This window comes from Gekko japonicus, unplaced genomic scaffold, assembly GCF_001447785.1.
Source record: "Gekko japonicus isolate JY-2015 unplaced genomic scaffold, Gekko_japonicus_V1.1 scaffold743, whole genome shotgun sequence".
Taxonomy (NCBI): Eukaryota; Metazoa; Chordata; class Lepidosauria; order Squamata; family Gekkonidae; genus Gekko; species Gekko japonicus.
The window spans coordinates 425,218-452,209 of record NW_015167560.1 but is presented as its reverse complement, the minus strand read 5'-3'; the positions used below and the strand labels follow the sequence as shown (position 1 = coordinate 452,209).

At 41.4% G+C, this 26,992-nt stretch overlaps 1 protein-coding gene across 1 annotated transcript in view; it reads left to right on the top strand.

Annotated features, from left to right (window-relative positions):
* The window catches only part of TTN (titin), a 343,112-nt gene that overhangs the window by 289,281 nt on the left and 26,839 nt on the right, over positions 1–26,992 (top strand). The window contains 15 exon segments of the mRNA XM_015413748.1: positions 273–470; positions 571–867; positions 975–1,562; positions 1,661–1,963; positions 2,074–19,176; positions 19,968–20,264; positions 20,361–20,948; positions 21,035–21,337; positions 22,128–22,424; positions 22,678–22,965; positions 23,066–23,365; positions 23,472–23,774; positions 24,206–24,511; positions 24,620–26,386; positions 26,487–26,783. Of these exon segments, the coding sequence (XP_015269234.1) occupies positions 273–470; positions 571–867; positions 975–1,562; positions 1,661–1,963; positions 2,074–19,176; positions 19,968–20,264; positions 20,361–20,948; positions 21,035–21,337; positions 22,128–22,424; positions 22,678–22,965; positions 23,066–23,365; positions 23,472–23,774; positions 24,206–24,511; positions 24,620–26,386; positions 26,487–26,783 (23,235 nt within the window).

The window sequence follows — 26,992 nt, the reverse complement described above, 5'->3', positions numbered from 1 at the left end:
TTGTATCTGTTTGGGGGGGTGCAGAGTGCATTTAGTTAGCTATGTGGCTCTTCAGGTTGTCTGTATTTGCAGATGTGGCTTTCTGTAAGCCACTGCTATAGGGAAAATATTAATAACGCTGAAGTGTGTGTTCTTATAATGCTGTACACATATGTGGACAAATCTCATAAGGAAAAAACAAAAATAGAATTATATGGTATTTTTTTTACCAGAACAGTAGAGCCTTTACATTGACATAGTATCTGTATTTCTCTGAATGCTTGCTTTCATAGGTTATCACATTGAATACAAAGAAAGAAACAGTATTTTATGGAAACGAGGAAACAAGACTCCACTGAAGATGAAAGACTTTAGAGTAGCAGGACTCACTGAAGGTTTGGAATATGAATTCAGAGTGATGGCAATCAACCTAGCTGGAGTTGGTAAACCAAGCTTGCCGTCTGAACCAGTTGTGGCCTTAGATCCAATTGGTAAGCTATCGAAAGAGAAGAAATAAGTTTTCAAGGGTTCTCATACTCTTGCCATTTCATTTTTTTCTCATGTCTCATGATGTTCTGTTTCTTTTGTCAGATCCTCCTGGAAAACCTGAAGTTATCAGTGTGACTCGAAATTCAGTGACTCTGATCTGGACAGAACCAAAGTACGATGGTGGACACAAATTAATTGGCTACATAGTAGAGAAGCGTGATCTACCTGCCAAGTCTTGGATGAAGGCAAATCATGTGAATGTTCAAGAATGTGCATTTACAGTGACAGATCTTATGGAAGGTTCAAAATATGAATTTAGAATTCGAGCGAAGAACACTGCTGGTGCAATCAGTCCTCCCTCAGAAACAACAGGAGCTATTATATGCAAGGACGAATACGGTGTGTATGCCCTATAAAACGCATGCATCACATTCGTTTAAATTAATGCTTAAGTGTTTCCTTTTCCGCTTTTATATTCTAAAAGAAGAAATCGTTTTCTTTTACAGAGGCACCAACAATTGTTATTGATCCTACTGTCAAAGAAGGCCTGACTGTTAAAGCAGGAGATACCATTGCAATGTCAGCAATTAGCATCCATGGCAAGCCACTTCCAACTTCAGCGTGGTCCAAAGCAGGAAAAGACTTTAAGATTTCAGAGACTATACACATTGATTCAACTCCAACTTCTTCTACACTTACTATAAAATATGCAGCTAGAAAAGATTCTGGCGAATACACCATCACGGCAACCAATCCTTTTGGCACGAAACAGGAGCATGTGCATGTAAAAGTTTTAGACATACCAGGTCCCCCTGGACCTGTTGAAGTCAGCAATGTCTCAGCTGAAAAAGCTACTCTCACCTGGACACCTCCCACAGAAGATGGTGGATCACCAATAAAGTCTTATGTGCTTGAAAAGAGAGAAACTAGCCGACTGCTATGGACATTGGTCTCTGAAAATATTGAATCCTGCAGGCATGTTGTTTCTAAACTTATTCAAGGAAATGAATATATCTTCCGTGTCTCAGCTGTGAACCAGTATGGCAAGGGAGAACCATCACAATCAGAACCAGTTAAAATGGTGGATAGATTTGGTAAGCAGAACAAGTGAACAGATTTTAAGATGAATTTGCTGCAGCGCATAACAATGTCAGTGTTTTGTTTAAAAAAAATTTTTTTCCCTCCATCCTAGGTCCCCCTGGTCCTCCAGGAAAGCCAGAAGTATCAAATGTTACAAAAAGCTCAGTTACAGTTAGCTGGAAAAGGCCAACAGATGATGGTGGCAGTGAAATCACAGGTTACCATCTAGAAAGAAGAGAAAAGAAAGCCGTGAGATGGGTCAGAGTTACAAAGAAACCAGTGTCAGATCTTAGGTGCAAAGTGACTGGACTCTTAGAAGGAAATGAATATGAATTCCGTGTCAGTGCAGAAAACAGAGCTGGAATTGGACCACCAAGTGATATTTCTCAACCAGTATTAACCAAGGATGCTGCATGTTAGTATGGTTTCTTCACTTTAAACTCTTTTGTATTACATCACAAGCATGATTTTCTGTAAAAGATTTCTAAACAAATATCCTTTTTGTCTTTTCTTTCATTACTACAGACCCACCAGGACCTCCTTCAAATCCACGCGTAACTGATACAACAAAGACGTCTGCCAGTTTAACGTGGGGAAAACCGCATTATGATGGTGGACTTGATATTATTGGCTACATTGTGGAGCACCAAAAAGAAGGAGAAGAAACTTGGGTGAAAGATACTACAGGAACTGCTCTACGAATCACAGAATTTGTTGTTGCTAATCTCCAGCCAGGAACTAAATACAATTTTAGAATTATGGCCATCAATGCTGCTGGAGTTGGTGAACCAGCACAGCTTCCAAACATTGAAATCAAAGAACGAGAAGCGTCTCCTGATTTTGAATTAGATGCTGAGCTAAGAAAAACTCTTGTTGTAAGAGCTGGACTGAGTATTCGGATATTTGTTCCAATTAGAGGACGTCCAGCACCTGAAGTGACGTGGACCAAAGATGATATCCCACTTAAAGCACGTGCCAATATTGAAAATACAGACTCTTTCACTCTTCTTATTATCACAGAATGTAATCGATACGATGCAGGGAAGTATGTAATGACCCTTGAAAATGCTGCTGGAAAGAAGACTGGTTTTGTAAATGTAAAAGTTTTAGATACACCAGGACCACCATTAAATCTTAAACCCAGAGAAATATCTAAAGATAGCATCACCCTGCAGTGGGATATGCCTCTAATTGATGGTGGTTCACGCATAACAAATTATATAGTTGAAAAACGTGAATCTACACGAAAAGCCTATGCAACAATCACAACAAACTGCCAGAAGTGTTCTCTTCGGATTCCTAATTTGGCTGAAGGCTGTGAATATTACTTCAGAGTATTGGCTGAAAATGAATTTGGAATTGGTGAACCCACTGAAACTGCTGAGCCTGTAAGGGCAACTGAAGCGCCATCACCACCAGAGAGCCTTAATATCATGGATATAACAAGGAACTCAGTCAGCCTTGCTTGGCCAAAGCCAGAGCATGATGGTGGTAGCAAGATTACCGGTTATGTAATTGAAGCACAGAAAAAAGGTTCAACGCAGTGGGCACATGTTAAAACCGTGAAAGCATTAGAATGTGTGGTAACGAACTTAACTGAAAATGAAGAGTATACTTTCCAGGTTATGGCAGTTAACAGTGCTGGAAGAAGTGATCCAAGAGAAAGCAGACCAGTTGTTGTAAAAGAACAAATGATGCTTCCAGAATTTGATTTGCGTGGCCTTTATCAGAAAACAGTAATTGCTAGAGCTGGTGACAATATCAAAGTTGAGATTCCTGTGCTTGGTCGCCCAAGGCCAACTGTTACTTGGAAGAAAGAAGACCAATTGCTTAAGCAAACCCAAAGGGTAAACTTTGAAAACACTGCCACTGCAACCATCTTAACTATTAATGAAAGCACAAGAAATGACAGCGGCAAATACCCACTTTCAGCTAAAAATATAATTGGTGAAGTTAGTGAAGTGATAACTATACAAGTGCATGATGTTCCTGGACCTCCGACAGGACCGATCAAATTTGATGAAGTTTCCTCTGATTTTGTCACTTTCTCATGGGAGCCTCCTTTGAATGATGGAGGGGTGCCAATAAGCAACTATGTTGTAGAAATGCGTAAAACTGATAGTACTACATGGGCTGAGTTAGCAACTACAGTAATACGTACCACCTTTAAAGCAGCTCGCCTCATTACTGGTACCCAGTACCAGTTCCGTGTTAAAGCTCAGAACAGATACGGTTCAGGTCCAGCCATCAGTTCAGAGAATGTAATTGCTAGTTTTCCATTTAAGGTCCCTGGGCATCCAGGCACTCCTCAGGTGGTGGCAGTCACAAAAGATTCAATTACCATAAGCTGGCATGAGCCTCTTACTGATGGAGGAAGTCCAATTTTGGGATATCATGTTGAAAGAAAAGAACGAAATAGCATTCTCTGGCAGACTGTAAGTAAAGCTTTAGTAGCAGGCAACATCTTCAAATCAACTGGCCTTACAGATGGCATTGCTTATGAATTCCGAGTAATAGCAGAAAATATTGCAGGCAAAAGTAAACCAAGTAAGCCATCTGAGCCAACATTTGCTCTAGACCCTATTGATCCTCCTGGTAAGCCAGTTCCTCTCAACATTACAAGACACGCAGTAACACTTAAATGGACAAAACCTGAGTATAATGGTGGCTTTAAGATCACTGGATACACTGTGGAAAGGAGAGATCTTCCCAATGGCCGATGGCTAAAGGCTAACTTCGGCAATATATTAGAAACTGAATTCACTGTTAGTGGACTCACAGAAGATGCTGCTTATGAATTCCGTGTGATTGCTAGAAATGCTGCTGGTGCTGTTAGCCCGCCATCGGAACCATCAGACGCAATAACATGCAGAGATGAGATAGAAGCACCAAGGATAATGGTTGATGCCAAATATAAAGACATTTTAGTGTTAAAAGCAGGTGAAGTTTTCAGACTTGAAGCTGATGTTGCAGGTCGTCCTCCACCAACTCTGACATGGACAAAAGATGGAAAGGAGATTGAAGACACCGCAAAATTAGAAGTAAAAATAGCAGATTTCTCAACAGTACTTAACAATAAGGACTCTGCGAGAAGAGATGGCGGTGCCTACACTCTTACAGCGTCCAATCCAGGTGGCTTTGCAAAACACATTTTCAATGTCAAAGTTCTAGACAGACCAGGTCCTCCTGAAGGGCCATTTGCTGTATCTGATGTTACTTCAGAAAAATGTGTACTGTCCTGGCTACCACCTTTGGAAGATGGAGGTGCAACCATTGACCACTATGTTGTTGAAAAACGTGAGACTAGTAGACTGGCATGGACAAGTGTAGCCACAGAAGTTCCAGTAACAAAATTAAAGGTCACAAAGCTGTTGAAAGGCAATGAATATGTATTCCGTGTTATGGCTGTTAACAAATATGGGGTCGGTGAAGCTCTGGAATCAGAGCCTGTTCTTGCAGTGAATCCATATGTACCACCTGATCCACCCAAGACACCTGAAGTCACAGCTGCTAACAAAGATTCCATGATTGTTTGCTGGGGACATCCTGATTCTGATGGTGGAAGCCCTATAACCAATTACATTGTAGAACGTCGTGACAGAGCAGGGCTACGCTGGGTGAAGTGTAACAAGCGTATTGTTACGGACTTGCGTTATAAAGTATCTGGACTGACAGAAGGTCATGAATATGAGTACAGAGTAAAGGCTGAAAACGCTGCTGGCATAAGTGAACCAAGTCCTTGCAGTGAGTTCTACAAAGCTGCTGATACTGTGTTTAAACCTGGTCCTCCCGGTAATCCTCGCGTCTTAGATACAAGCAAGTCTTCAATTACAATTGCTTGGAATAAACCAATATACGACGGTGGCTCAGAGATCACGGGCTACATGGTTGAAATAACAATACCTGAAGAAGATGAGTGGAAAATTGTAACTCCACCAGCAGGTTTAACAGCTACTTCCTTTACCATCACTAAACTAAAAGAAAACCAGGAGTATAAAGTCAGAATATATGCCATGAACTCTGAAGGTTTTGGAGAACCTGCTCTTGTTCCTGGGACACCAAAGGCAGAAGAAAGGCTGCTGCCTCCAGAGATTGAACTTGATGCAGACCTACGTAAAATTGTGTCTATTAGAGCTTGCTGCACTTTAAGGCTCTTTGTCCCAATAAAAGGAAGACCAGCACCTGAAGTGAAATGGTCGAGAGAACATGGAGAGTCCTTAGACAAAGCCACTATTGAATCCACAAGCTCTTTTACACTATTGACAGTTGGAAATGTGAACAGATTTGACAGCGGCAAGTACATACTGACTGTAGAAAACAGTTCAGGCAGCAAATCAGCATTTGTAATTGTTAGAGTTCTTGATACGCCTGGTGCGCCACAGAATCTGAAGATAAAAGAGGTCACGAAGTCATCTGTCACACTTATGTGGGACCCTCCCCTCATAGATGGTGGCTCTAAAATAAAGAACTATATTATTGAAAAACGTGAGGCAACAAGAAAAGCCTACTCAACTGTTATGGCCAATTGCCACAAGACCAGCTGGAAAGTAGACAATCTGCAGGAAGGTTGCAATTATTATTTCAGAGTCCTAGCTGAAAATGAATATGGAATAGGTCTTCCAGTTGAAACATCAGAATCTGTCAAAGCATCAGAAAGGCCTCTTCCTCCAGGGAAAATAACTTTATTAGATGTGACACGAAAAAGTGTATCTTTATCCTGGGAAAAACCTGAGCATGATGGAGGAAGCAGAATTTTAGGCTACATTGTAGAGATGCAAAGCAAAGGTAGTGACAGATGGGCCACATGTGCTACTGTAAAAACCACCGAAGCAACTGTAGCTGGATTGATTCAGGGAGAAGAATATGCTTTCCGTGTTTCTGCGCAAAATGAAAAAGGAATCAGTGATCCTCGACAACTGAGTGTACCAGTTATTGCAAAAGATCTTGTGATACCACCAGCCTTCAAACTGTTGTTTACTACTTTCAGTGTACTAGCGGGTGAAGACTTAAAGGTTGACGTTCCATTTGTTGGTCGACCTAAGCCAACTGTAACATGGATTAAAGATAACATACCACTAAAACAAACAACTAGAGTACATGAAGAAAGCACAGATAACAACTCATTACTAACAATAAAGGAAGCTTGCAGAGAAGATGTTGGACAATATTTAGTAAAACTTTCAAATTCCGCCGGTGAAGCCACTGAAATTCTTAATATTGTTGTTCTTGACAAGCCAGGACCTCCAACTGGACCAGTAAAGATTGATGAAGTAACAGCAGACAGCCTTACCATTTCCTGGGAACCACCCAAATATGATGGTGGCAGTTCTATCAACAATTATATTGTAGAAAAGCGAGACACTTCCACCACTGCTTGGCAGATTGTTTCAGCTACAGTTGCCCGAACAACTCTAAAAGCATGTAGATTAAAGACTGGAAGTGAATACCAATTCAGAATTGCAGCTGAAAACAGATACGGAAAGAGTCCATATCTCACATCTGAGTCGGTGGTAGCCCAGTATCCATACAAGCTACCTGGCCCACCTGGAACTCCTTTTGCATCGGAAGTCTCCAGGGACAGTATGGTTGTGCAGTGGAATGAACCTGTCAATGATGGTGGTAGCAAAATTACTGGATATCACTTGGAGCGCAAGGAAAGAAACAGCATTCTGTGGGTTAAACTGAACAAAGCAGCCATTCCTGACACTAAATTTAAAACAACTGGGCTTGAGGAAGGCCTTGAATATGAATTCAGAGTCTATGCAGAAAATATTGTTGGCATTGGGAAGGCCAGTAAAGGGTCAGAATGCTACACAGCGCATGATCCATGTGATCCTCCAGGTCGTCCGGAGCCTATCATTGTCACAAGGAATTCTGTTACACTTCAGTGGAAGAAACCAGTATATGATGGTGGGAGCAAGATCACAGGCTACATTGTTGAAAAGAAGGAATTACCAGAAGGCCGCTGGATGAAAGCAAGCTTTACAAATGTAATTGAGACGCAGTTTGCAGTAACTGGCCTAGTTGAAGATCAGAGGTATGAATTCCGTGTCATTGCACGCAATGCAGCAGGTGTCTTCAGTGAGCCATCTGAAAGCTCAGGGGCAGTCACAGCAAGAGATGAAGTAGATCCACCTCGTATAAGTATGGATCCCAGATTTAAAGAAACAATTACATTGCATGCTGGTGAGTCATTCAAGATCGATGCTGATGTTCATGGCAAACCATTGCCTACCATTCAGTGGCTGAAAGGTGATCAGGAACTAGCGAATACAGCCCGCTTGGAAATCAAAAGTACTGATTTCGCCACAAGCTTAAGTGTAAAGGAGGCCATTCGTGTCGACAGTGGACATTATGTTTTGCTGGTGAAAAATGTTGCTGGTGAAAAAACAGCTTCAGTTCATGTCAAGGTGCTTGACAGGCCTGGCCCACCTGAAGGACCTGCTGTTATAACTGGTGTGACTGCTGAAAAGTGTTTGCTGTCATGGAAGCCTCCACTGCAGGATGGTGGTAGTGATATTTCACATTACGTTGTTGAAAGAAGAGAAACCAGCCGCTTAGTATGGACTTTAGTCGATGCCAACGTACAGTCCCTTAGTTGTAAAGTTACTAAGCTTTTAGAAGGAAATGAATATATCTTCCGTATCATGGCTGTAAATAAATATGGTGTCGGTGAACCTCTTGAATCTGAACCTGCACTTGCAAAAAATCCATTTGTAGTACCACTGCCACCAAAGGCACCAGAAGTCTCAGCTGTTACCAAGGACTCTATGATTGTTGTGTGGGACAGACCAGCCTCTGATGGTGGCAGTGAAATTTTGGGTTATATACTAGAAAAACGTGATAAAGAAGGCATTCGATGGACAAGATGCAACAAACGCTTGATCAGTGAACTTCGATACCGAGTTACTGGGCTTATAGAAAATCATGATTATGAATACCGAGTCTCAGCAGAAAATGCAGCTGGCTCTAGTGAACCCAGCCCACCTTCTACTTACTACAGGGCTTGCGACCCTATATACAAACCAGGTCCTCCTAATAATCCTAAAGCAATAGATGTTACAAGATCTTCAGTTTTCCTTTCCTGGGGTAAACCAATCTACGATGGTGGCTCTGAAATCCAAGGGTACATTGTGGAAAAATGTGATGTAAGTGTTGGAGACTGGACAATTTGTACGCCACCAACTGGAATCAAGAAAACAAATATGGAAGTTGAAAAATTAGTGGAAAAGCATGAATACAAATTCCGCATTTGTGCTGTTAATAAGGCAGGAGTCGGTGAGCATGCTGATGTTCCTGGAACGATTGTTGTTGAGGAAAAGCTAGAGGCTCCAGACCTTGATCTTGACATGGAACTGAGGAAAGTTATAAATGTAAGAGCTGGTGGTTCCTTAAGATTATTTGTTCCTATCAGAGGGCGTCCAGCACCTGAAGTAAAATGGACTAAGGTGGATGGTGACATCAGAGAGGCAGCTATTATTGACAGTACTAGCAGCTTTACCTCATTGGTTCTTGACAACGTTAACAGATTTGATTCTGGGAAATACACGCTTACTGTAGAAAACAGCAGTGGATCGAAGTCTGCCTTTGTCAGTGTCAGAGTCCTAGATACCCCAGGTCCTCCAGTGAACTTGAAAATTAAAGAGATCACCAAAGACTCAGTTTCACTTGCATGGGAGCCACCTGTGATAGACGGTGGGTCCAAAATCAAAAATTATGTTATTGAAAAGCGTGAAGCCACAAGAAAAGCCTACGCAGCTGTTGTAACAAACTGCCACAAGACATCATGGAAAGTAGATCAGCTTCAGGAAGGCTGCTATTACTACTTCAGAGTTTGTGCAGAGAATGAATTTGGAATTGGCCTGCCTGCAGAGACCACTGATCCGGTTAAAGTTGCTGAAGTTCCTCAACCTCCAGGCAAGATAACAGTGGATGACGTCACTAGAAAGAGCGTGTCATTGAGCTGGGCAAAGCCTGAACATGATGGTGGAAGCAAAATTCTGCAATACATAGTGGAAATGCAAGTTAAAGGCAGCGACAGATGGTCAGAGTGTACACGAGTTAAAACCCTTGAGGCAGTTGTCACTAACCTAACTCAAGGAGAAGAGTATCTCTTCAGAGTAATGGCTGTAAATGAAAAGGGTAGGAGTGATCCACGGTCACTTGCTGTTCCAGTAACCGCTAAAGACCTAGTTATTGAACCTGATGTAAGACCTACATTCCACAGCTACAGTATACAGGTGGGACAAGACCTAAAGGTTGAAATACCAATATCTGGTCGACCTAAGCCTACTATTACATGGGCAAAAGATGGGATGCCATTAAAACAGACAACTAGGGTTAATGTCAGTGATTCACCCAACCTTGCAATCCTGAATATTAAAGAAATAAACAAAGACGACAGTGGAAAATACGAAATCACAGTCGCTAATGTTGTTGGACAGAAATCTGCATCTGTTGAAATCATAACACTGGACAAGCCTGATCCTCCAAAAGGCCCTGTTAAATTTGATGACATCAGTGCTGAAAGTATTACATTGTCATGGAATCCTCCCGCATATATAGGGGGCTGCCAAATTACGAATTACATAGTTCATAAGAGAGATACAACCACCACTGTGTGGGATACAGTTTCAGCCACTGTTGCAAGAACTACACTAAAGGTGACCAAGCTCAAAACTGGCTCAGAATACCAGTTTAGAATATTTGCTGAAAATAGGTATGGACAGAGCTTTGCCTTGGAGTCTGATGCAGTTGTTGCTCAGTATCCCTATAAAGAACCTGGTCCCCCTGGCACACCATTTGCAACAGCAGTTACAAAAGACTCTATGGTTGTGCAGTGGCATGAACCAATAAATGATGGCGGAAGTAGAATTTTAGGTTACCATCTAGAGAGAAAGGAAAGAAATAGCATTTTGTGGACAAAAGTAAACAAGACGGTTATTCAAGACACACATTATAAAGCAGCTAACCTTGAAGAAGGCATCGAATATGAATTTAGAGTTTCTGCAGAAAATATAGTTGGTATAGGCAAAACAAGCAAAGTTTCAGAATGCTATGTAGCACGTGATGCATGTGATCCACCAGGATGTCCAGAAGCTATTGTTGTTAAAAGAAGCTCAATTACCCTGCAGTGGACAAAGCCAGAATATGATGGAGGCAGCAAAATTACAGGGTATATAGTAGAGAAACGTGATTTGCCTGAGGGCCGCTGGATGAAAGCAAGCTTTACAAATGTAATTGAAACCCAATTTACCGTATCTGGCCTTACTGAAGACCAAAGATATGAATTTAGAGTCATTGCAAGAAATGCTGCTGGGGCAGTAAGCAAACCTTCTGATAGTACAGGACCAATAACAGCCAAAGATGAAGTTGAGCTTCCAAGAATTTCCATGGATCCAAAGTACAAAGATGCAATTGTTGTAAATGCAGGAGAAACATTCAGACTAGAGGCTGACGTCCACGGGAAGCCGATTCCCACTATTACATGGCTAAAGGGAGATGCAGAACTTGAAGAAACTGCTCGATGTGAAATAAGGAATACAGACTTTAAGGCATTAGTTACTGTAAAAGATGCCATACGTGTTGATGGTGGGCAATACATTTTACAGGCCTCCAACATTGCAGGAACAAAATCAGTGCCAATAACAGTAAAAGTACTGGACAGACCAGGGCCTCCAGAAAGCATTCAAGTGTCTGGAGTAACTTCGGAAAAGTGCTCTTTAACATGGGCGCCACCAGTCCATGACGGGGGCAGTGACATTTCTCACTACATAATTGAGAAGAGGGAAACAAGTCGTCTTGCTTGGACAGTTGTTGCTTCAGACGTTGTTGCCACAATGTTGAAGGTTACAAAACTTCTGGAAGGAAATGAGTATATTTTCCGTATAATGGCAGTTAATAAATATGGAGTTGGTGAATCTCTGGAGTCTGCTCCGGTATTGATGAAAAATCCATTTGTGGTTCCTGGTCCACCCAAGTCTTTAGAGATCAGCAACATTACAAGAGACTCTATGACTGTCTGTTGGAATCGTCCAGATAGTGATGGTGGTAGTGAAATAGTTAACTACATTGTAGAAAAAAGAGACAGAGCAGGTATCAGATGGGTGAAATGTAATAAACGTCGTATTACAGACTTGCGATTAAGAGTCACAGGATTAACAGAAGATCATGAGTATGAATTTAGAGTATCTGCTGAAAATGCTGCTGGAATTGGTGAACCAAGTCAGGCTACTCCATACTGCAAAGCATGTGACCCTATGTTCAAGCCTGGGCCACCCACTAATGCTCATGCTGTGGATACTACCAAGAACTCAATTACAGTTGCCTGGGGTAAACCTATTTATGATGGTGGCAGTGACATCCTGGGATATATTGTAGAAATCTGCAAAGCTGATGAAGAAGAATGGTCTGTAGTTACACCACAGACTGGTCTGAGAGTCAATCGCTTTGAGATCAAAAAGCTTATTGAACATCAAGAGTACAAACTACGAGTGTGTGCCCTCAACAAAGTCGGAGTAGGTGAGGCTGCAACAGTTCCTGGTACAGTTAAACCAGAAGATAAACTTGAGGCTCCCGAACTGGATATAGACTCAGAGCTAAGGAAAGGCATTGTTGTTCGAGCAGGTGCATCTGTAAGAATAAACATACCATTTAAAGGACGGCCAACTCCTGAAATTACATGGTCTCGAGAAGAAGGAGAATTTACAGATAAGGTTCAAATTGAAAGAGGCCTGAATTATACTCAACTATCAATTGATTATTGTGATAGAAATGATGCTGGAAAGTACATACTTAAACTAGAGAACAGCAGTGGCTCTAAATCTGCATTTGTTACTGTAAAAGTACTTGACACACCAGGGCCACCACAAAATTTAGTTGTGAAAGAAATAAGAAAAGATTATGCCGTACTGACATGGGAACCCCCAGCTAATGATGGTGGTGCAAAGATAAAGAACTATGTGATTGATAAACGTGAGTCAACCAGAAAAGCATATGCAAACGTGAGCGCAAAGTGTAGCAAAACAAGCTTCAAAGTGGAAAATCTTACAGAAGGAGGAATTTATTATTTCAGAGTTATGGCTGAAAATGAATTTGGAATCGGTGCACCTGTTGAAACTGCAGATGCCTCAAAAGCCTCAGAGCCACCCTTGCCTCCTGGGAAAGTGACACTCACCGATGTGACTCAGAGAAGTGCATCATTTATGTGGGAGAAGCCTGAACATGATGGAGGTAGCAGGATTTTGGGATACATTGTTGAAATGCAACCTAAAGAAGCCGACAAATGGGCTGTTGTTACCGAGACCAAAGTATGCAATGCAGTTGTGTCTGGTTTGAGTTCTGGACATGAGTATCAGTTCCGTGTCTTGGCATACAATGAAAAAGGCAAAAGCGATCCCAGACTTCTAGGAATTCCTGTGATTGCTAAAGACCTAACGATTCAGCCAAGTTTTAAACTGATGTTTAACACATTCACTGTACAAGCTGGAGAAGATCTTAAAGTAGAAATCCCATTTATAGCTCGACCCAAACCTACTATTACTTGGGAAAAAGATGATCAGCCCCTAAAACAAACAACCAGGTTGCATGTTGAAGATACATCATCAACAACAACCTTGCTCATTAAAGAAAGTAACAAGGAGGACTTTGGGAAATACACCGTAACAGCAACTAACGCAGCAGGCACAGCAACAGAGCATATTAGTATAATCGTGTTGGAAAAGCCAGGCCCACCAAAAGGACCTATCCGCTTTGATGAAGTTAGCTCAAACTTTGTTGTTTTATCATGGGATCTGCCGGTGTACACAGGTGGCTGCCAAATATCCAATTACATAGTAGAGAAACGTGACACCACCACTACTGCCTGGCAAGTGGTATCAGCGACTGTTGCAAGAACAACTATTAAAGTAGCAAACCTTAAAACAGGTTCTGAATACCAGTTTAGAGTTAGTGCTGAAAACCGATATGGGAAGAGTGCGCCAATAGATTCTAAACCAGTTGTTGCACAATATCCATATAAAGAACCTGGACCACCTGGAACACCTTTTGTCACTACAGCTACTAAAGACCACATGATAGTACAGTGGAATGAACCAGTTAATGATGGAGGAAGCAAAGTCCTTGGATATCATATAGAGCGTAAAGATAAAAACAGCATACTTTGGACGAAGTTGAATAAGACCCTTGTTCAGGACACCAAATATAAAACAGAGGGTCTTGAAGAAGGTCTTGAATATGAATTCAGAGTTTCCGCTGAGAACATTGTGGGCATTGGCAAGGTTAGCAAAACATCTGAACTGTATGTTGCCCGAGATGCCTGCGATCCGCCTGGCCGTCCAGATGCCATTGTTATCACTAGAAATTATATAACACTAAAATGGAAAAAACCTGAATATGATGGTGGCAGCAAAATAACCGGCTATATTGTAGAAAAGAGAGAATTGCCCGAAGGCCGTTGGATGAAAGCCAGTTTTACGAATGTCATAGAAACTGAGTTTACAGTAACTGGCCTTGTGGAAGACCAAAGATATGAATTTAGAGTAATCGCAAGAAATGCAGCTGGTAGCTTAAGTGAACCATCTGAAAGCACAGGGCCAATTATTGCAAGAGATGAAATTGAAGCACCAAGTGCATCACTGGATCCAAAGTACAAAGATGTAATTGTTGTTCATGCAGGAGAAACATTTGTTCTTGAAGCTGACATCCATGGCAAACCTATTCCTGATATTATATGGTCAAAAGATGGGAAAGAATTTGAAGAAGCAATTGCAAGGATGGAAATTAAGTCTACTGTTGAACGAACAACCCTCACAGTCAAAGATTGCATCAGAGTGGATGGAGGCATCTATACACTTAAACTGAGCAATGTCGGTGGCACAAAGTCTATACCAATAACTGTGAAAGTACTTGACAGACCTGGACCTCCAGAAGGTCCTTTGAAGGTTACAGGTGTGACTGCAGAAAAATGTTACTTGGCATGGGGACCACCTTTACATGATGGTGGCTCTAACATTTCTCATTACGTCATAGAAAAGAGAGAGACAAGCCGGCTTTCATGGACGCAAGTGGCATCTGATGTGCAAGCCCTGAGCCACAAAGTAACTAAACTCCTCCCAGGCAATGAGTACATTTTCCGTGTAATGGCTGTCAACAAATATGGAATAGGTGAACCACTGGAATCTGAGCCTGTATTGGCTTGTAATCCATACAAACCTCCAGGTCCTCCTTCAACACCTGAAGTTTCCACAATCACTAAAGATTCTATGATTGTTACCTGGGGTCGCCCCACAGATAATGGTGGAGCTGAAATTGAAGGCTACATTTTAGAAAAGCGAGACAAAGATGGTATTCGATGGACCAAGTGCAATAAAAAGAGACTGACAGATTTACGATACAGAGTAACTGGACTTACAGATGGCCATTTCTATGAGTTTAGGGTTTCTGCTGAAAATGCAGCTGGAGTTGGTGAACCTAGTGAGCCATCAATCTTTTACCGTGCCTGTGATGCAGTATATCCACCAGGTCCACCAAGCAATCCAAAAGTAACAGACACCTCAAGATCATCTGTGTCCCTTGCATGGAACAAGCCTATTTATGATGGTGGTGCTCCTGTGAAAGGATACATTGTGGAAGTAAAAGAATCTGCTGCAGATGAATGGACAACCTGCACACCACCATCAGGATTGCAAGGAAAACAATTCACAGTAACACAACTTAAAGAGAATAATGAGTACAACTTCCGTATTTGTGCTATTAACTCCGAAGGAGTTGGAGAACCAGCAATTATACCTGGTAGTGTCATTGCCGCTGAAAAAATTGAACCTCCTGAAATAGAGCTAGATGCAGATCTCAGAAAAGTTGTCACCATACGTGCCAGTGGTACACTGCGTTTGTTTGTCACTATCAAAGGGAGGCCAGAGCCAGAAGTAAAATGGGAAAAAGCAGAAGGCACTCTGAGTGACAGAGCTCAGATTGAGGTCACCAGTTCATATACGATGCTGGTCATTGATAATGTAAACAGATTTGACAGTGGGAAATATAATCTGACTTTAGAAAACAATAGTGGCAAAAAATCAGCTTTCGTTAATGTGAGAGTGCTTGATACACCAAGTGCACCTGTTAACTTGACCATCAGAGAAGTGAAGAAGGATTCTGTGACATTAGCTTGGGAGCCACCGCTTATCGATGGTGGAGCTAAAATTACAAACTACATTGTTGAAAAGCGAGAAACTACAAGAAAGGCCTATGCCACTATTACAAATAACTGCACTAAGAATGTCTTCAGAATTGAACAGCTACAGGAAGGATGCAGTTACTACTTCCGTGTCTTGGCTGCAAATGAATACGGAGTTGGCTTGCCAGTAGAAACAACTGAACCAGTCAAGGTTTCTGAACCACCCTATCCACCTGGGAAAGTAACTCTTGTTGATGTCACACGCCATACTGCTACTATTAAATGGGAGAAACCTGAAAGTGATGGTGGCAGCAAAATTACTGGCTATGTAGTGGAAATGCAAACTAAAGGAAGTGAAAAATGGAGCACATGCACACAGGTTAAGACATTAGAAGCTACAATATCAGGACTGAGCATGGGAGAAGAATACACTTTCAGAGTCTGTGCTGTTAATGAAAAAGGAAAAAGTGATCCAAGACAGCTTGGGGTTCCAGTAGTCGCAAAGGACATTGAAATCCAGCCTTCAGTTGAGCTGCTTTTCAATACTTTCAGTGTTAAAGCTGGTGATGATCTTAAGATTGAGGTCCCCATCAGAGGAAGACCAGTTCCATCAGTTAGCTGGAAAAAAGATGGACTGCCTTTAAGAGAGACAACAAGAGTAAATGTCCAAACATCAAAAACATCAACATTACTAGTAATCAAGGAAGCATCAAGAGAAGATGTGGGGAATTATGAATTACATGTTTCAAACAGTGCTGGCTCTACAACAGCTTCTATCACTGTAATTGTACTTGATAGGCCAGGACCACCAACTGCATTACGTATTGATAACGTTAGTGCCGATAATGTAACCATATCATGGAAACCCCCAGAGTATGATGGTGGTTGTCAAATTAATAATTATATTGTAGAGAAGAGAGAAACAGCAACAACAGCATGGAATGTTGTTTCTGGAGCAGTTGCACGGACATCAATTAAAGTTGTTCGCTTAACCACAGGATCAGAATATCAATTCCGTGTTTGTGCAGAAAATCGCTATGGCAAGAGTACGTATGTTGAAACTACACCTGTTGTTGCAGAATATCCATTTAATCCTCCTGGACCTCCTGGTACTCCCCATGTTGTTCATGCAACTAAAGCATTCATGGTTGTAAACTGGCAAGAACCAGTTAATGACGGAGGCACCAAAATACTTGGGTATCACCTTGAACGGAAAGAAAGAAGCAGTATTCTTTGGACTAAAGTAAATAAAACCCTTATTACTGACACACAACTGAAAGTAACAGGCCTTGATGAAGGACTGATGTATGAATATCGTGTATATGCTGAAAACATTGTAGGAATAGGTAAATGTAGCAAATCATGTGAACCTGTAGCTGCAAGAGACCCATGTGATCCTCCTGGCCAACCAGAAGTTACTAACATTACAAGAACATGTGTCTCATTGTCATGGACCAAACCAGAATATGATGGCGGTGCAAAGATCACAGGTTATATTATTGAGCGGAAAGAACTACCAGATGGTCGTTGGCTGAAGTGCAACTTCACCAATGTACAGGAAACCTTCTTTGATGTAACAGGACTTACAGAAGACCAGAGATATGAATTCCGTGTAATCGCTAGGAATGCTGCTGGATCATTTAGTGAGCCATCAGAATCGACTGGGCCGGTGACTGTAAAGGATGATGTTGATGCTCCAAGAATTATGATGGATGTCAAATTTAGGGATGTTGTAGTTGTTAAAGCTGGAGAGATCTTGAAAATCAATGCTGATATTGCAGGACGACCTTTACCAGTAGTTTCCTGGACAAAAGATGGCAAAGAAATTGAGGAAAAAGCAAGAATTGAAATCGTCTCGACAGATCATACTACTGCAATAACTGTTAAAGACTGCATTCGACGTGATTCAGGGCAATATGTGCTAACTCTGCAAAATGTTGCGGGAACAAGATCGTTAGCTGTCAATTGTAAGGTGCTTGACAGACCTGGTCCACCAGCAGCCCCTCTAGAAATAACAGGTCTTACTGCTGAGAAGTGTCACCTGTCATGGGGACCACCTCAAGAAAATGGAGGTGCAGAGATTGATCATTACATTGTGGAAAAGCGAGAGACAAGTAGAATTGCTTGGACTCTTTGTGAAGCAGAACTTCCAACAACATCCTGCAAAGTCACAAAAATTCTCAAAGGCAATGAATATATCTTCAGAGTGATGGGTGTTAACAAATACGGTGTTGGTGAACCTTTGGAGAGCCATGCTGTGAGGGCTCAAGATCCTTTTACTATTCCAAGCCCACCCACATCTTTAGAGATTACTAGTGTGACAAAAGAATCCATGACCCTTTGTTGGGCAAGACCAGAAAGTGATGGAGGCAATGAAATTTCTGGATATGTAATTGAAAGGCGTGAGAAAAACAGCCTGCGTTGGATCCGTGTAAATAAAAAGCCAGTTTATGACCTAAGGGTAAAATCTTCAGGTCTGCGGGAAGGATGTGAATATGAATATCGGGTGTATGCAGAAAATGCTGCAGGTCTTAGTCTTCCTAGTGACACATCGCCACTAGTTAAAGCAGAAGATCCAGTCTTCCTGCCTTCACCTCCATCTAGGCCCAAGATTATGGACTCTACAAGGTCAAATATAACAATAGGATGGACAAAACCATTATTTGATGGAGGTGCTCCTGTTACTGGATACACAGTTGAGTACAAAACAACTAGTGAAACTAATTGGTCAACTGCTATTCAAAGCTTAAGAGGCACAGAATACACTGTAATTGGCCTGACATCAGGGGCTGAATATGTTTTCAGAGTAAGGTCTATCAACAAAGTTGGTGCTAGTGATCCAAGTGATGTATCAGAACCTCAAGTGGCAAAGGAACGGGAAGAAGAACCTGCTTTTGACATTGACAATGAAATGAGAAAGACATTAGTTGTGAAGGCAGGTGGATCATTTACAATGACTGTACCTTTCAGAGGAAAACCTATTCCTAATGTACTGTGGAGTAAACCAGATACCGATCTCCGCACACAAGCAACTATTGATACCTCAGATAACTGTACCTCACTTACCATTGAAAAAGCAACAAGAAATGATTCTGGGAAGTATACTTTAACATTACAAAATATCATAGGCACGGCCACCCTGACACTGGTTGTCAAAGTTCTTGACTCACCAGGACCACCATCTAACATTGTTGTAAAAGACGTAACAAAAGAATCAGCTGTTTTATCTTGGGAAGCTCCTGAGAATGACGGTGGTGCTCCTGTGAAGAAGTATTACATTGAAAAACGAGAAGCTAGCAAGAAAGCTTGGGTCACTGTGACAAACAATTGCCCTCGTCTTTCCTACAAAGTCACCAATCTACAAGAAGGTGGAATTTATTACTTCAGAGTCTCCGGAGAAAATGAGTTTGGTGTTGGAGTTCCCACTGAAACCAAGGAAGGAGTTCAAATAACAGGTTGGTCTCCAAAAGAAGTATTTTTATTTTATACAATGTCCTGCCTAATTCCATACATGTCTAGTGCAAAATAAGTCCTGCTGAGTTCAAATGAAGTTTGCTCCCAAAGTATTATTCATAAGGCTGCAGTCATAATTTATTATTAATGATAATATTCCTGATACTGCATACTAATTTATTATAAAGCAGTAATCAAACGTGTTTGTCTTGGGGGAAAAAACTAAAAACGCTCAATGATTTATATGCAGCACTATCATTGAAAGCTCCTAAAGCTACAAATAAAAAATTAGGTCAAGATAACCTTATATAGACATATTTATGATATACACATACAATATACAGATCTCAGGCATCCATTCAATGAGACTTTTGTATGTAATGGCAATTGTCAGTTCTTCTGTTTCATTGTGTGCCACTTCAAGAATCCTGAGATCTAGATATCTAGAACCATGATTTATTCTCAGGGTTTAGTGATCAATATAAAATGGCTATCCTGCACTGGTTGTCAGGAGCCACAGTAAGTGGGGGAAAGGGTTGACAGAAATCCCAAATGTCCCCCATTTGTCCCCAAAAGTTCTATTTGTGGTCTGCGTTTCTCAAAAAGTCTCAAGATTGCCCCCATCCCAGTTTGAGACTGTCCTCTGGGCAGCTGCACAGCCATAGTTGAGAAAATCACTGCTCTAATACAGGCATGCAAGATATAGTTTTCTTATGTAAAATGTATGCTTACTGAGTATGCTAAGTAGAATTCATATGGCTAATTTTGTTTTCATTGTCTTTTTATTTCTCAGAAAAACCAAGCCCACCAGAAAAATTGGGAGTATCAAGTGTTACTAAAGATAGTGTATCTCTTGTGTGGCTAAAGCCCGAACATGATGGTGGTAGCAGAATTGTAGGCTATCTTGTTGAAGCTCTGGAGAAAGGGCAGCAAAAATGGGTCAAATGTGCAGTAGTCAAGACAACTCATCATGTTGTCCATGGCCTCAAGGAGAATATGGACTACTTCTTCAGAGTATTTGCTGAGAACCAAGCCGGTCTAAGTGAACCCAAAGAGCTCCTTCTTGCTGTTACCGTTAGAGAACAACTGGGTATGCCTGCTAATACTAAAATCAGAGCTAATATAAATTGAACTGAAAACGTACTTTAAAGCCATGTTTTTAACATTTTGGAAATGTATTTTTCAGAATCACCGGAGGTTGACATGAAAGGCTTCCCAAGCAACACAGTTTATGTTAGAGCAGGTTCCAACCTAAAGGTCGAGATCCCGATTTCTGGAAAACCATTGCCAAAAGTGACATTATCCAGAGACGGCATTCCAATCAAGGCAACCATGAGGTTTAACACAGAAACCACAGCCGAAAGTGTCATCATCAATCTTAAAGAAAGTGTGGCCGCTGATGCCGGTAGATATGACATCACCGCTGCCAACTCCAGTGGAACTACTAAGTCTTTTGTTAACATCGTCGTTCTAGACAGACCAGGCCCTCCTGTTGGTCCTGTTGTTATTAGTGATGTCACTGAAGAAGGCGTTACTCTTAAGTGGGAACCACCGCGTTATGATGGCGGAAGTCAAGTTACCAATTATATTGTACTGAAAAGAGAAACAAGCACTGCTGTCTGGTCTGAAGTATCTGCCACAGTTGCAAGAAATATTATTAAAGTAATGAAGCTAACAACAGGAGAGGAGTACCAGTTCCGCATCAAAGCAGAAAATCGTTTTGGCATCAGTGACCACATTGACTCAGCATGCATACACGTTAGATTGCCGTACAGTAAGTAGCATCTTTTTTGCTTTTTTTCCCTGGATTCTTCAGACATGTTTTGGGGCTTTATTAACTGGTGCTTAATGTTTATGCAGCGACCCCTGGCCCACCTTCCACACCTTGGATTACTAGTGTGACTCGAGAATATATCACTGTGGGATGGCACGAGCCTGTTTCCAATGGAGGCAGCACAGTCATTGGGTACCATCTTGAAATGAAGGACAGGAACAGCATCTTATGGAAGAAAGTGAACAAACTCATCATACGTACCACTCACTTAAAGGTGACCAATATCTCTGCTGGACTTATCTATGAATTCAGAGTTTATGCAGAAAATGCAGCTGGTATTGGGAAAGCAAGTCATCCATCTGATGCAGTTCTTGCTATCGATGCATGTGGTAAGTATTGGGTGCAAAGCACTATGTTTCCAGTAATGAATTTAGTGGGAAATGTTCTGTCTTTGTTGAGGCATTATGGAATCATTCACTGTAATAGCAAAGTGGTTGGCCTCTTGCTGACAAGCATAGCTGCAGAATGGAAAGAAGATGGTTTCGGCCAACCCAAGAGTCACCACACCTTTGCAAAAATATTGGGGGGGGGGTTGAAAGAAAAAAAAATCCCTCAAATAGGAACACTGAGGACAAAGAGCAAGTGTAGGCTCTCTAAAGCTTGCAGGAGGGCAATTGTGGTTTGAGGACATCTACCATTGCCCTCCCCCCAAGGTCTTTTACATATTTATATGATCTGGCCCTTTGGATGAAAGGGGTCACATGGGAATTTGAAAGAATAGCACTTCCTCTGATCCAAATTACCCACCACCACCACAAACACTTACATTGCAAAGGCACAGACATCATAACAATCATAAAGGTTCATGGAAAACAGAAGAAATGTGCTTCTTTTTCATGCTCCAATTCCCCATACCTACCAAATTCTCCAATGCAATATATGCATGGAGATTTTTTAAAAAAAAAAACCCAAAACCCTCCATGTGCTATTTCAGAGAGTTCAGGGATGGCTGCCCAAGCCCTGAACCTGAGCACCATAATGTTATTGTGCTATTAAGTGTGGTAGAGAATTTCTCCATCATACATTCCCCGCCTCACCCTAGAATTATTCATGGGCCCCCAACTTGTACTAGCACACTTACTAACAGCAAATGCCGTTATTTTATTTTTTATGTTGCAGAACCACCAAGAAATGTTCGTGTCACAGATATTTCCAAGACATTTGTCAGTCTTTCTTGGACAAAACCAGCTTTTGATGGTGGTAGCAAAATTACTGGATATATTGTTGAGAAACGTGATCTGCCAAATGGAAGGTGGACAAAGGCTAGCTTCACCAATGTCATAGAGACTCAGTTTACTGTATCAGGATTGACTCAAAGCTCCCAATATGAATTCCGTGTTTTTGCAAAGAATGCTGCCGGTTCGATCAGCAATCCATCGGATGTTATAGGCCCTATTACATGTGTGGATACTTACGGTAAGGAACATATAATTACATATAACTTAATATCAAGCTCCGTGTCTGGGTTTACTGTTAGCATTTTTTGTATACAATTTATTTGAATTCAAGGTGTCTGACTTGATTACACTGATTCAGATTCTGTCTGCCTTTCTGAGGCTTTTTGTGCTAAAGCATGTATATGTGTACATTAGTCTTGTTACCCAAAAGCTTTTGGTTTGACACTTGTTCAGATGTATTAACAGCTTTTTATTCCTTGCTGTTCATTAAGGTGCACCTGAAATAGATGTTCCACCAGAATATACGGAAATGGTAAAATACAAAGCTGGATCTTCAGTTAAGCTGAAACTTGGCATCTCAGGAAAGCCTGTGCCTACCATTGAGTGGTTCAGAAATGGAAAAGAAATACAAACCAGTGCCCAGGTGTCTATCGAAAATACAACAGAATTCGCATCCATCCTGATTAAAGATGCAACTCGCCTTAACAGTGGAAACTATGAACTGAAATTAAAAAATGCCATGGGCTCCGCAACTGCCACTGTTAGAGTCCAAATACTTGGTACGTTTTGAACAATATTACATTGTATTTATTCTTAAATTCAGCTTGCTGTACCCGTTCTTGAATATTAAAATACTTCATTTCTTCTTGTACTCAACAGATAAGCCAGGACCACCAGGTGGACCTATACACTTCAAGACTGTCACTGCTGAAAAGATTACCCTTCTGTGGAACCCACCAGCCGATGACGGTGGTGCCAGTGTAACTCATTACATCGTTGAAAAACGTGAGACAAGCCGTGTGGTATGGTCTGTAGTTTCAGAAAAGCAAGAAGAATGCAGTGCCACCACCACAAAAGTCATTAAAGGAAATGAATATATCTTCCGCATACGAGGTGTAAACAAGTTTGGGGTCGGTGAGCCACTGGAATCTGATACTGTTATAGCTAAAAATGCATTTGGTAAGTTAAGTAGATGTTATTAGATCTGCTCCTTGAAGTTCTACAGATGTTCTATTATTTAGTTACGTTGACCTGATGTGACTTTTTTTTCTTTTAACAAAAACAGTTACACCTGGACCACCAGGCGTGCCAGAGGTCACCATGATAACTAAGCATTCCATGACTGTAGTCTGGAGCAGACCTACAGTGGATGGTGGCAGTGACATAAATGGCTATTACCTTGAGAAGCGTGATAAGAAAAGCCTAGGCTGGTTCAAGGTCATTAAAGAAACCATCCGCGACACCAGACAGAAAGTAACAGGATTAACGGAAAACAGTGAATACCAATACAGAGTTTCTGCTGTGAATGCAGCTGGCCAAGGACCATTCTCAGAAGCATCAGATTTCTACAAAGCAGCAGATCCCATTGGTAAGAAACCATCCATGATGATAAGTGTAAATTCAAGACCAGCTTACAGACAGTAGACATGTATGGTAATACATGGGGGCCAGTGTTCCCTCTAAGCTGAGTTAGTGTGAGCTAGCTCACAGTTTTCTAGCCTCTGGCTCACACATTTTTGTCTTCGCTCGGGAAGGATGGCTCCAGAGCAAACTAATTTATGCAACAGCCAAATTGCTCGCTCACAACTTTAATGCCAGCAGCTCACAAAGTAGTAGAATTTTTGCTCACAAGACCCCACAGCTCAGAGGGAGCACTGATGGTGGCCGATTTTCATGTTCTACCTAGATGACTGCTGCTTGTCTGTCTTCAAACATTTGGTACCCGAGGGAATATTTTGATTTTCCAGCCTTTTCTTGTCTGTCTTCTGGAGTCTCATTGTTACTTTTAATATTTTACAGACAAACCTGGGCCACCCGTTAAGCTGAAGGTTGTGGATACTACAAAGACCTCTGTCACACTTGGCTGGACTAAACCAGCCTACGATGGAGGCAGTGCAATTACCAGCTATGCTGTAGGAAAGAGAGAAGGAGATGAGGAAGAATGGAGTGTTGTCAGTTCAAGAGGAGAAGTGAGAACCACAGAGTATGTTGTTTCTCATCTTCAGCCAGGAATCAACTACTTCTTCCGCGTAGCTGCTATAAATTATGCTGGACAAGGTGAACCTATTGAGATGACAGAACCTGTACAAGCTAAGGACATACTTGGTATGCAGTGTGATTTCTCTATTATTCTTAATATTTTTGTATTTCAAGATATCCTCCCCCACACACACATATTAATAATGTTCATTTTAAACTTTAATTTTCTTGCAGAGGAGGCAGAGATTGATCTAGATGTTGCTCTCAGAACTTCCATTGTCGCTAAAGCAGGTGAAGACATACAAATAATGATTCCATTCAAAGGGAGACCTCCTCCAACTGTCGTGTGGAGAAAGGATGAAAAGAACCTCGCCGTTGATGACAGATACACCATTCAGAACACAGAATCATCCACACTGCTAAGTATCCCTCAAGTCACTCGCAACGATACAGGAAAATATATACTCACAATTGAAAATGGAGTTGGAAAACCAAAATCTTCATTTGTGAATGTTAAAGTACTCGACACTCCATCGGCATGCCAGAAACTGCATCTTAAACATGTTTCTCGCGGAACTGTGACATTGGTATGGGAACCACCACTCATTAATGGCGGTTCTGAAATAACCAATTATGTCATTGAAAAAAGAGATGCCACAAAAAGAGCTTGGTCTTCGGTTACAGCAAAATGCTCTAATACATCATTCAAGATAAGCAACTTGTCAGAAAAGATCCCATACTTCTTCCGTGTTCTTGCAGAAAACGAAAATGGATTGGGTGAACCATGTGAAACTTCAGAACCAGTAAAAGCTGCTGAAGTCCCTGGACCTGTCCAGAACCTGTCCATGAAAGACTCAACAAAGACTTCTGTCACTTTGCAGTGGACCAAACCTGAATTTGATGGTGGTAGTATTATATCAGAGTATGTCATTGAAAAGAGACTAAAAGATGAAAGAGAATGGTCATATGCAGGTGTAACTAAAGCATGTGAATTTGAAGCGGATAAACTTAAGGAGCTTTCTGTTATGGAGTTCAGAGTTTCTGCTAAGAATGAAAAAGGAAAAAGTGATGGTGTTATAGTTGGACCCATTACAGTGAAAGATTATGTAATAACACCTGAAGCAGATCTTTCTGATATACCTGGTGGACAAGTAACAGTGAGAATTGGTTACAATGTTCATATTGAATTGCCATACAAAGGAAAGCCAAGACCAACTATGAGCTGGCTGAAAGATAACATGCCTCTTAAAGAAAGTGAACTGATCCGCTTCAAGAAAACTGAAAACAAAATAAGTTTAAGCATTAAGAATGTGAAAAAAGAAAATGGTGGCAAATACACTTTAATCCTTGACAATGGTGTGCACAGAAAATCATTCCCAATTACAGTGATAACACTTGGCCCTCCATCTAAACCAAAAGGACCTATAAAACTAGATGAAATCAAAGCAGATAGCATGGTTCTTTCATGGGGTGCTTCTGAAGATGATGGAGGAGCAGAAATTACTGGCTACAGTGTTGAGAAGCGAGAAACTTCACAAACCAATTGGAAAATGGTGTGTTCTAGTGTGTCAAGGACAACTTTCAAGGTTCCGAACCTTGTTAAAGATACTGAATATCAATTCAGAGTCCGGGCAGAAAACAGATATGGAGTAAGCCCACCGCTTTCCTCCATAGAGGTTATAGCAAAGCACCAGTTTAAACCACCAGGTTCACCAGGGAAGCCTGTTGTTTACAACATTACAGCTGATGGAATGTCCATATCTTGGGATGCTCCAGTTTATGATGGTGGTGCAGAAATTACTGGCTACCATGTTGAAAAGAAAGAAAGAAACAGCATCCTGTGGCAGAAGGTGAATACTTCATCAATATCTAATAGAGAATACAGAATTACTGGATTGTTGGAAGGTCTGGACTACCAGTTCCGTGTATATGCTGAAAATTCTGCTGGGATGAGTTCCGCCAGTGATCCAAGCAAATTTACCTTGGCAGTGTCTCCAGTAGGTGAGTGACTGTCCTCTGAATCTAAAACATCTATCACAGCATACTGTCAGGATTTGTGCTGATGTCTAAGTTACTATACATGCGCCTGTCTCCCTTTCAGATCCACCTGGCACTCCTGATTACATCGATGTGACTAGGGAAACTATTACTCTGAAGTGGACTGCACCACTTCGTGATGGAGGCAGCAAGATCGTAGGCTACAGTATTGAGAAGCGTCAAGGAAGCGGTGACCGCTGGCTTAGGTGCAATTTTACTGATGTCAGTGAATGCCAGTATACGGTGACAGGACTTAGCCCTGGTGATCGATTTGAATTCAGAATACTTGCAAGAAATGCTGTAGGAACCATCAGTCCTCCTTCCCAGTCTTCAGGTTATATTATGACCAGAGATGAAGCTGGTAAGCATTGTTTGTTAATGGCTAAAGCATCTGGGGGAGGGTGGGTTGGATTAGATGCTGGGGGTTAGACTAGATGACCCTTGAGATCCCTTCCAGTTCTTTCTGTTTTAAAGAACCCAGAATTCCCTTAAAGCTTTGTGGTAAACTAGATTATTGCATGTCAGATTGGCTGATTGTCTCCCTGTCTGCTGAACAACCAGTTCACACTA